The sequence below is a fragment of the Cornus florida genome, unplaced genomic scaffold, assembly GCF_030987335.1.
Source record: "Cornus florida cultivar Cherokee Brave unplaced genomic scaffold, ASM3098733v1 CherokeeBrave_3.0.0_Hap2_Chr05, whole genome shotgun sequence".
NCBI lineage: Eukaryota > Viridiplantae > Streptophyta > Magnoliopsida > Cornales > Cornaceae > Cornus > Cornus florida.
In genome coordinates, this window is record NW_026775575.1 from 101159930 (window position 1) to 101171783 (window position 11854).

General features: G+C 34.9%; 1 protein-coding gene and 1 non-coding gene across 2 annotated transcripts; one reads left to right on the plus strand and one right to left on the minus strand.

The window, feature by feature from the left end:
* The first annotated feature begins 1712 nt into the window (after positions 1 to 1712).
* Positions 1713 to 5878, plus strand: LOC132308020 (beta-amylase). The gene is made up of 8 exons (XM_059805962.1): positions 1713 to 2067; positions 2576 to 2644; positions 2775 to 3173; positions 3923 to 4087; positions 4206 to 4469; positions 4564 to 4773; positions 5180 to 5419; positions 5526 to 5878. The coding sequence occupies exons 1-8, from the start codon at positions 1840 to 1842 to the stop codon at positions 5730 to 5732; spliced, it is 1782 nt and encodes a 593-aa protein (XP_059661945.1). The 5' UTR covers positions 1713 to 1839; the 3' UTR covers positions 5733 to 5878.
* An 805-nt stretch (positions 5879 to 6683) lies between these two features.
* TRNAA-AGC (transfer RNA alanine (anticodon AGC)) lies at positions 6684 to 6756 on the minus strand. The gene has a single exon. It is a non-coding gene; the product is annotated as a tRNA-Ala (tRNA).
* Between the last annotated feature and the right edge of the window lie 5098 nt (positions 6757 to 11854).

Here is an 11854-nt window from a genome sequence, read left to right on the forward strand (position 1 = left end):
ATGATTAGAGAGTGGGACTGATGACAGCGTTGAGTGTCCCACAGTGTTGCATACGTCACCAAAGTAAACGCTTCAAGTAATGGGCCACAGGCCTTGTTTGGAGGCATAGCGAGCTGCTGAATATTGGGCCTTGCCTTGACCTTGGGCTTAGGCACTTGGTCAATGGATTAAAATAGTTTTCAACTGCCCTTCCAACCCTTTTTTTTATTCTTCATCTTCTCACCAAGTAGATCAATCCGATTAATTTTATGTAAATAAAAATTAATGTCATCGCGTTAGAGATATTGATTACTTCCTAATAATGACATTAGTCCCACTCAAATCGTCCAACTTGAGAACTCCAAATTATTATTTTTTATTTTTATATAACAACTTTGTTTCACTTCTTTTGGGGATAGCATCTACAATAACAACTTTATTTACTTCTTTTGGGTTTAGCATCTACAATAATTCTTCATCAAATGGAATTAAAATGGTATACACACAACATTTATAAGCAAATAGGTAATTTGTGAATGATCAGAAAATTTGGATAATATAAAAGTATATAACTTTTTACATGGCAAGAATGTTAAGGAGTTAGTGGTTAATGGGGAGAGGGACGTGAAGCCGGACTTGCAAGGATAACGAAGAGCAACCTTAATGCTTGGACTACAAGGACGTTCAGAAAATATTTTCTACTAGGTAAACAAATTTTTTTTGATAAGAAACAAGTTTAGCAAGAAGGGATTCGGACTTCAGACTTCAGATTCAATGTAAAAGTGTATATAGTCTGAAGATAATGCTCTTACACAACCAATAGGCTTGTGGCTTAGAGGTACCAGATCCCTATTTCTTAAAGGGAGGTCAGGGATTTGACCCTCAGTGGAGATATGTGTGTGTGAGTACCAACTAAGAAAAAAAAAATATTGTTGCACAGACCGTAATAAAAAACTTTCTAGGTCATTTCTCTTTCAAAACTTAACTAAGCTTTCACTAAATCTTGTATAAATACTCATTACATAATGGTTTTATACACAACTAAATCTAAACAAAAATAGATTTGCAGTACTTTTTAAGTTTTAATTGATAAACATTGGATTAGAAATGATTGAAGAGAAAAATTATTGAAGAGAATCCATGTCGGCACTGGTAGCATAATAAAGTCAAGATATCAGATGAATTAGATGCGCTCTCTCAGTATAAATGAACGGCTACTAGCATTCTCGCAGGCCTCACATTCAAAATGCCAAAAAAAAAAAAAAAAAAAAAAAAAAAAAAAGAAGTTGGAATAATTTCAACTTGTGGAAAATATCTACAAATTAATATCTATGAATTGTTCTTTTGTGCATCCCCAATGATCATTTTTACCAATAAATTCTTGCATATTGTTTGTATGTACATACACAGGCAGAACAGACACATACAAGAGAGAGAGAGAGAATTGACAATAAAAATGAGATATTAAAAAAAAAATTAAAAGATTATAACCAAACGAAAAGGAGTTGTTCATGATTTGTATTTGATCTGTGCACGTATGAGAAATAAACACTAACCACTTATTTGTTCTTTCAATATTCACTGTTCTCTCTTCCACCACATATTAGAGAACATCATCCAAAAGCTACAGATTTCAGAAGCGCACACATCATTTTCAGACTCAGCCCACAAAAAATGCCTAAATCAATCATAATCAGAAAATAACAAATCAGATCTTTTCATCTTTTTAAGCATTTTCATACACTAAATGTTTCTCGTCTCTTCTCTTCTGCTCAACTATATACATTTACATAGCATATCAATTCAAACAAACTAGCTATTCCACTTACAAGTAGGAAGAAATAAGCCTCACCCACCACCATGACCAGCATCATGTATCCAAAACTTGGCGGTTTGGGGAAGAGAATTAGACTTCACCAGCCAGAACTGCCCCTCGAAATGCCATCTGTTTATCGAGTTCAGAAAGTCCATACAGAAACACAAGCAAATTGGTTAGGACGAAAGCATGTTCACACATTCAGTATTGGAAGTATGGTTAGAAATCCTCAAGCTGTGGCTTCTGAGCTTTCCACCACCGAACCTGCAGAGGTAACTAGTCATCTCTAAATCTTTCTAGCTATCAGTTTTATAACATATGGCCAAGAGAACTCTCAGTGAGAAGGAAACCAGAACCATATAGCTGTTATAGTTTTGCATGTGTTGAGACGTGTTTCATCACCTCATGGACATTCTTGTCATTTTGAAAATTATGCGGGCAGTTAAGGACATTATGCCCTCAGGGGCAAAATCACCCTATTTTCCCCAGAATTCACATCCCCACATTTTTTTATGTAGGTGAATAATAGAGCATGGAAGTCATTTTCAAGTGGACCACACAAAAATTCATGCACAATGTAACAATTTGGACTAAAGTTAACAAATGGCCCCACTTGGCACACATCAATATGCACTCTCGGACGTTTAAAGATAAGGAGACAGTAAATAATATATGCTACAACCTTTTATAAAAGGAGGTGACCAAAGTGTAGCATCTCTAATTTCATTCTCACAAGGGAAAGCTAAAATCTCCTCTCCCCTCTTCTTCTAAAAAATGCAGGCTCCAACTCTCAACAATGATGGTGAAAAGATGCTAGCAAACTACGTGCCGGTCTTTGTGATGCTTCCTGTAAGTCACAAAAAAGTTCTGTTTTTACACACATTGTATAAAGTTACATAGTAAGACTAGAATAAACAAGATTTTGATGCTAATATGATATATGTTTTCTTTTTTTCCAATTTTGGTGTGGTGAGAACAGCTGGGAGTTATTACACTTGACAATGTCTTGGAAAACAAAGATGAGCTTGACAAACAGCTCAAGGAGCTGAGAGCAGCAGGTGTTGATGGGGTCATGTTGGATGTCTGGTGGGGGATCGTAGAATTGGAAGGCCCTAAGCAGTATGATTGGACTGCGTACAGGAGCTTGTTTCAACTGGTTCAACAACGTGGATTGAAATTACAAGCCGTAATGTCTTTCCACCAATGTGGTGGCAACATAGGAGATATTGTGACCATCCCACTTCCCCAGTGGATTCTTGATGTTGGAGAATCAGACCCTGACATCTTTTACACTAATCGAGCAGGTAACAGGAACAAAGAGTACCTCACACTAGCGGTGGACAACCTGCCTCTCTTTGCAGGGCGAACTGCTGTTGAGGTTAGATTCACTAAAACCTTATCCTTTTCAAATCTTAGTTGCCAAGTGCGATCTGTTTCAATATTTCTGCCCAGTTAAATTACTGTATACATAATATATATCAGCGACTGTATCCATTTTAGTGTGGCACGTCTCTGGAGCATTCTGGGTATATCTGGGATTCAATTATCGAGTATCACAGAAAAAAAAACATCTAAAAGTTGACTTCTTCTGTTGTAAAAACTAGATTAGAGTGAGGTGTCCACAAAAGAATTGTCCTTGTCTTGATTTTATGATCCATCTGTTTTTGTAACATTGGTTTAGAAATAAATTTGGGAACAAAAAAACTTCTATATGTTTTTCACTAAATCTAGCTGAGTGAGTTCTTAATGGTTTGATAGTTTTTAACAACCATATTCATTTTACACATGTTTATCTAAATAAAATAAATAAATTGCTCTAAAATCCCAAGAAATGTTTTTCCCCTTATTTTTTCTAACAACAACTCTGTTCTAGATGTGAATTAATAATGGATAACACAAATCAATGTAATTAAAAAATATAATCAGAGGTAAAATTCAAACAACTCAACATTTCAAATCAGTGTAGTCTCCGTTGATACTGTGGGGTTGACCAGGATTAGCAAAATTAAGTATCACCAAATCTGATATTACTTCTTATTAACTCTATGGTCTGTATGCATTTCCAGTGATTTGAACCTTTATTAATATTATCAGCTAAATCTTAATGTTGCTTATTGATCTATTTAGATCTATAGTGACTACATGAAGAGCTTCAGAGAGAACATGTCAGATTTCTTTGAATCCGGACTGATATCAGAAATTGAAGTAGGGCTTGGTCCAGCAGGGGAGCTCAGGTACCCCTCTTATCCAGAAAGTCAAGGATGGGCTTTTCCTGGTATTGGAGAATTTCAGGTGAGATTGTATGTTGACTTGATAATCATATGAACTATTTACCCTCTAGATTAAAAAATGAAATTTCTTTCAGCTTAGATTATGTAATTTAACATTCAATTCTAATTTAATATTGCAGTGCTATGATAAATATATCAAAGCAGAATTCAAGGAGGCTGCAACTAATGCAGGGCACCCTCAATGGAACTTGCCAGATAATGCAGGAGAATATAATGACAAACCCGAATCAACAGGGTTCTTCAAGTCAGAAGGGACATACCTTACTGAAGAAGGGAAGTTCTTCTTGACTTGGTATTCTAACAAGTTACTGAGCCATGGTGATCAAATACTTGATGAAGCCAATAAAGCTTTCCTGGGCTGCAAAGTCAAGTTAGCAGTCAAAGTAATTTCTCAATTTCATATCTGATTTACCAGTAATTACCACCTTTCATCCTATATCAATCAAAGTATTGATACTGATTTCATTGTCAAAACAGGTAGCTGGAATCCATTGGTGGTATAAAGATGATAATCATGCTGCGGAGCTAACTGCAGGATACTACAACTTGAAAGATAGAGATGGGTACAGACCCACAGCAAGAATGTTGTCCAGGCATTATGCAGTTTTGTGCTTCACATGTCTTGAAATGAGGAACTCTGAACAAAGCACTGACGCCAAAAGTGGACCTCAGGAACTTGTTCAGCAGGTAAAACAAGCAAGAAACACATTCCATTTTTATATCAATTTTCAAGTTAAATCCATATGGTGTCTGAGAAAAACCCTTTGCCTAAGCTATTTCCAGAACATAATTTCCATCAGAGAACTTGCTTAACTGTCTTTCTTAGAAACACATCCAAATGAATAAATTTATTCTTTCCTAGCTTAGATAGATGACATATCCTGATAAAACGCAGGCATCACTAATACTTCCCAATTATTTCTATCACTCATTTGATGGTCTTCAATCAAACAATATCAAAATATATAACCTTTTTGGATCAACAGATCCTACTGCCCCCACAACAAAAAAAAAGAAGAACACTTCCTTATAATAATGAAATTTATTTTTAAGATTCAATTACATTCCAAGAAATCGAAACTATCATATGCAGGTTTTGAGCGGAGGATGGAGAGAGAATATCGATGTTGCAGGTGAAAATGCACTTGCAAGATACGATCGTGCGGCTTATAATCAAATTCTCTTAAACGCTAGGCCAAATGGTGTCAACAGAAATGGTCCACCAAAATTGAGGATGTCTGGGGTGACATACCTGCGTTTATCAGATGGTCTTCTAGACGGGAAGAACTTTAGGATATTCAAAACATTTGTGAAGAAAATGCATGCTGATCAGGTAAGCAACCTTCTATTATAAATTACTAAAACGCATATGCTTCAATGGTGAAATTGATGAAAAGTTTAATCCTTTTTTGTTCTTATTGTTATACAATTTTTTCCAGGACTACTGTCCAGATCCTGAAAAGTATAACAGACCTGAAGTACCCTTGGAGCGGTCAAGACCAAATATTCCAATTGAGGATCTTCTGGAAGCAACTGAACCAATGAATCCATTCCCATTTGACAAAGAAACAGACATGAGCGTTGGTGGTTCACTCGCTAATTTGTTGGACAATTTGATTGGCAAGATCACTTCTATATTTAAGTAGGACCAGAGGAGGATAGGAAAATAATACAATTCAAAGATCAGAAGAGTTGCCAGAGTCTAGAAGCTATTAAAATGTTTTTATATGATGTGTCTGAACAAATTCAGGTCTTTGTTTTTAAATAAAAGAGTTTGCATTTCCCATTTCCAGCTCAAATTAGCAATCAAATTTCAGTTGGATATTCACCCTCCATAATAATAAAAGCTTTCTTTGGGTCAGCATTCTTCATATTACCACCCACAATCAGTGTGTTGTTTGAAGTTAGACTTCATTTGGTCAATTTATCAAACAGTTGCCTTATGGTCCCCATATCCCCGAACTTAAACTCCAAAGCTAAAAGGAGAATTCCCCACATAAATTTTTTATACCAACCCACCAACAAACTACCTTAAAATGGACTCTCCTTCACATTCCAAGAACATGACAATCACCATTCACCACAAACTTTAAGAACCAAAATGGGTAAGTAAAATTGTAAAGCTTTTTGCCAGAACTAAACATTTCAAGATGTAAAACAGAATTTCACTGGAAAAGCAAGCAAGCAAGCATTTCCTTTAATCATGATACTCCAGATTAATGGATTTTTCAATACGATTTGATCAACGATTACCTGGTAAACTTAAATAAGAAGTAGCTGAGTCTGCTATCAGGATCGGGGTTGTTCAGCGACTGCGCGGTTCCACATTGTAGGGAAGTGAGTGGTTTCTCAGAGTTGTGACCCAAAATGGTTCCAAAGCGAGCCCAAAAAAATACTGGAATCCATCAAAATTTGGAGAAGCGGGGTATCGATCCCCGTACCTCTCGCATGCTAAGCGAGCGCTCTACCATCTGAGCTCAATCCCCGACAACTGTTATTTGACTGCGACGCAGTTCCACATTGTAGGAAAGTGACTGGTTTCTCAGAGTTATGATCCAAAATGGTTCCAAAGTTAAAAAAAAAAAAAAAAAAAAAAATGGAGATGCGGGGTATCGATCCCCATACCTCTCGCATGCTAAGCGAGCGCTCTACCATCTGAGCTACATCCCCTACAACTGACATTTGGTGGTTGTCATTTATTGTTTAAATATGTCAAAACTCATCCATAAATACTTAGCATAGTAGAAAGGATTTTTTGATTGATTTTCCATTCACATTCTTTTAAAAATAAGCTTTTGAAAAACTCTTTTGACCATCAAATTTGGAGTGTCATAAATATATTTTTTTTTGAACTATTTTGTTGATCTCGATGAATTTGTACAAAAAAGATATTGAGTATTTTTTATCAACTAGTGGTCCACACCAATAAAGTAGTTTCCCCTTATTGTAGGCTTTTGTCAAGATATTACAAATTTGGTTTAGAAATATTCTTTTTTTTTTACATTGTAAGGCAGAATGTTTGGTGTTCAAATCTCCATAAAGACAAAGTAGGTGTAAAATTTTTATCAATGTAAAAATAATAAATAAAATGGTCGAGGGAGAATGATGCTCACGTCAATGCTTCAAGGAGCGACTCCTCCAACAAATCTTTAGATGAGTGCTCACACCATTAAAAAATAATGATAATAATAAAACTCTACGTAGTTTTCGTCATTGTGGGGTTTGGGAAGGATCAGATGTATAAAGCCTATCCTCCACATCAAAAGTATGTTTCTGGTTTCGAATGTATGACTTCGAAGTTACAATGGAGCAACAATATTATTAAAAATGCATGTTATAGATCTTATAAAATGACAACAATGCCCCAACAAAGGTTTGGTCATCTCCATCAAATTCTTATTAATTTCAAGAGCACCCATAAGGAATCCAAAATGTCCCAAAGAGAGACAAAAAAGGGGGCGTGAGCCCCACTACTGCAAAGTTGTGGGGTAACGCACTTAATGAAATTGAGGTTATGGATTGACTTACATGTACCTTCAGACTGGCATTCTGAATGAACAAAGGTTATTGGATTGACTTTCGTGTTCCTTCGGATCGAGATTTTGAATGGCAGCTAATGAAATGAAGGTTATTTGATTTGGCTTTTGTATTCCTTCAGATCTAGAAAGATTTGAGTGTGTCGATCATACCATGTCATTAATATCGTCACCTGATTATATCTTGTAAAAAAAAAAAGTAAATTTACTTGGGTAGGTCACGTTGATGTGTGAGAATTTAATTCGTCGGTGATATTTATCTTTCTGACCAACTGAACTTGAAACATTTTTGAACTATTTCCTGAACACCACTTTCACTGAGCTAGGTTTAAATGTCAACATTATGAAAAAATCTACATTGATATGGCAATTCTGAATTGGGATTATGTAATAATTATCAAGATTATCAGATAGATATTCTTACAAAATCTCACGCCATTCGGCCAAAGCAAATCCTCCAGTGATCAAGAGCTTCCAAAACACTGGACAAATGGCAGATCACCATAACGACATTCCTTTAATGCAAGCCCAAAACATAAATCACTTACACTACCCTTCTCCCCCACAAAATCACAACATTGAAAGTCCAGCACTAATCATCTTCTCTGTTCCTCTCCTTTCCTTTTCCTCTTAATTTCTTTCCACCGAGCATGTTCATGGGTCGCAACAAGCTCCCCATGAAGAGAATTGAGAACCCAACCACACTCTTCAAGCAACATATTCAAAGCGCAAACATGGAATTGTAAAGAAGGCTAAGGAATTATCAGTACTATGTGACACCGATGTTGCTCTTTTAATGTTTTCTCCTACTGGTCAATTAACTTCCTTCGCTACCAATGGAAGGTTGATATGATCAAAATAAAAAAGAAAGAAAATTAAAAATGGAACTTTTGTTAATGCTCATTATAAGTCATGCTTTTTATTTTTATTTTAGTTAAGTTCATTTTGATAATCTTTTCTTGGGTTTTTGTAGGGTTGAGGATGTCTTTCTTCGTTTCATCAATCGACCTGATGAGTTAAAAAGGGGGTATGTTTTGCTATTAATTGTCTCCATCTGGTTTGTCTATTTAGATTGATTTTGACTTGTGTGCTGACCTAAATTTGTGTGGTCATGCATTGCAGACCTATTTGGAATGAAGAGGTAATTAAAATTGTGTGTGTGTGTGTGTGTGTGTTCACTTGTGTATATATGTTTGGTTTTTCACCTTACTGGTGTGCTTTAATTTTTGTACTCAACAGCATTTATCCGGAAAGCTAAATCAGTTGAAGCATGAAGCAGAAATGCTCTCTCTCTCTCTCTCTCTGTGGAGGAGAACAAACTTGTTTCGACATTGTTTTAATTTTTTTACAACTTTCTAATGAGAATTTTTTCTTCTTGGTTCATGGGAATTAATCACTTACTGATGATGGAACAACAAGCTCAGAATAGAGGTAAGACTTGATTTACTAATTTTATACATGGCCTATGGTGCAAACTGCAAAAGGAAGTGATTTTTAACTTCTAAATCTATGAATAATCAATTTAGTTAGATTAATATCATCTATGATTTAATAACATACCAATGCATATATATGTATATATTTCCTCTAGGTAATTAAGCTCACTGCTGATATATATATATATATATATATATATATATATATATATATATATATATATATATCCTCTAGGTAATTAAGCTCACTGCTGACTTTTGAGAAAGTATTTGTTCTATGTTTGGCTTCATTAGGTTCTTGAAGAAAAACTTCATAAACTCAAATGGAGACAACGCGAGGTACAGGAAAAGATAAGGTGATCAAAGAATTATTCATTACCCTCTTCTTTACCTAATAATTTAGTATTAAAAATTTGTAAATAGCTCGATTTTTTAGACTATTGGGGGCCGCAAATGCAATAATTTCAATTAAATATGTATGATTTTATCTTTTTCCTTGTAATAGATACTGCAATCCAGCCGTGGCAAAGATCACCTCAGTTTTTGAAGCTGGGGTGTACCAGCAATTCCTCATCAATGCACTTCAACGTATAGAAGAGTCAAAAGTGAGTGCATTTTCACACCCAACCCTTTCTTTTGCAAGCTTAGTTTGTCTAATTATGAAGTTGAAAAGTACATAATTGCGTCAATTTCTTCATCTTGTTCATGGCAGGCCAAGTTGCTAGGTAACCAGATTGCCCAGACAAGTCCTCAGAAGAGTATTGGGCTAACACAGGTAACACAAAGGCAGAGCAGAGCCAGAGAAAATCAGACAAATTCAACTAAACAAAGCCTTATAGTCAACAAAATATGAGAATGTAACAACAACAATAACAACAAAAACATCTCTATATGTGTATCTATTGATGTGAAATGGTGAGTTGTCTATTTTGTAGGTAGCTACTGCTGATATGGAGGACGCGGATTCAGATTCAAGCAGAAAGAGGTACCATATATATGTTGATTACTCAAATAAATCTCTAATCCAAACATGTACAGTTTTTTTAGCAGTTTTTATGGATTTCTGACTAATAATATAGAGGCATTTTGTCACCTTATATCATATACTTTGGTTGTTTTTTTAGCAGTTTCAAACATTTGGTCACAAGTGATCAAGTACTTTGGTTGTTTTATTATATATCTGCAGGAATCTATTAAGTGATGAACACTGTAATGAGAAAAGATGCCACTGGAGGACCTCACTTGAGTCTATGCTTCCTAAATGACCAGAAGCTCTGCAACCAATCTGACGGTGGACAAGATCCCAAGTTGAAAATCAAGTGATCTGTGTATTATATGACATACCTAAAAGATTTCTTATATGGAATGTTTAATTACTTTGCTGTTTTATGTGGTTTAATTGAAAAGCAGCAAATATGTTACTTACCATAAATGTTTTGCTGTTTGTTATTAGATTAATTTTATGGTTCTTGTTTGACCTCCAAAAATCTATGTTGTATCATTCTTTCTTAACTGTTTTGTGTGTGTGTGTGTGTGTGTGTGAAATTCAAGCAAGATTGTAAATGGAGGCAAAAGGGGGTCATGGGCTGCTTAAAGCCAACCCAACGCGAGACAAAAAAGGCCCAAAAAAGCAAGAGCACAAGAGGCTCAAATTGTTAGAGTAGCCCAGCATCCACATGGAATAACCCGGCCCAAGCAGTTGGCCATAAATAGCCGTTAGTAACCCTTTTTTTTAGAATTATAGCCGTTACACAGACTCTGTTTCGGTGAACGAAATGAGCTATAGAAACTTAGCAGTTTTTCAAGATTCCACTCGATAATTTACCACAAATGTTAGCATTCGATTTGGAGACAATGCAAATACGTCTCACTTGTAAAAGTATTATGATGTGAAATTGGCTGACCTAGTGACCACACAATACACAATGAAATGTATTTATAAATATATACAAAATGTTCTGATTAAAGAAAAATGATTTTGAAAGTGAATAATCAAGTTTAATTGTCGGTCTAATTATTTGCAATCTTCAAATGTTTTAAAGTGGATCACATTTTAATTATGTTTAATGATGCACTTTAATGCATCTAATGGTGACAAATGATTCTGTCAAACAATTGGACTTAGACTATTCAGTTAAAATAACATTGTCATTAGAAAATAAGCTAAAACATATTGTATTACAACCTGTCTAATTAATTTCTTCGAACTTCTCATTTCCTAACCCCTTGAGCGGTATTATAAATTTCCCAAGCCTTGAAAAACCTTGGATTTATATTGCAACATTTTGTTCCATTCTTTTGTCCAATTGTTCTGGTTCAAGAAGGGGAATCTAACACTACTCCACAAGTATGAGCTAAGACATGGTGTAACCAAATTGAAGTTATTTTATAAACTTTTTGCAAGGTCATATATATACACACATTAAATCTTTATAAAATAAATTTGCAATTTACTATTTATTGGAATCTGTTTTCTAAAATTTTGGGCGTGCCAACTATTTATGAGATTCTATTTAAAGAATTTTAAAATTTTGGGGTTGTGCCACGGTCTCCTTAGCCTCTATATTTGGTCTTATTCTTGGTCCATTTCTACAAACATAAAATTTAAATATAAATTAAGTAACAAAAGGAAATATATTGTATCACCTGTGACTAAAATAATGTTCTTTGATACTACACTATACACATTGAAGCTGAAATGTGTGTGTGTCAGATAGAGAAAAGAATTCATAACCAAATAAATGTGAATTTGTTATGACAAGTATAGAACCAAAATAAATGTGTGGATTTTCCTTT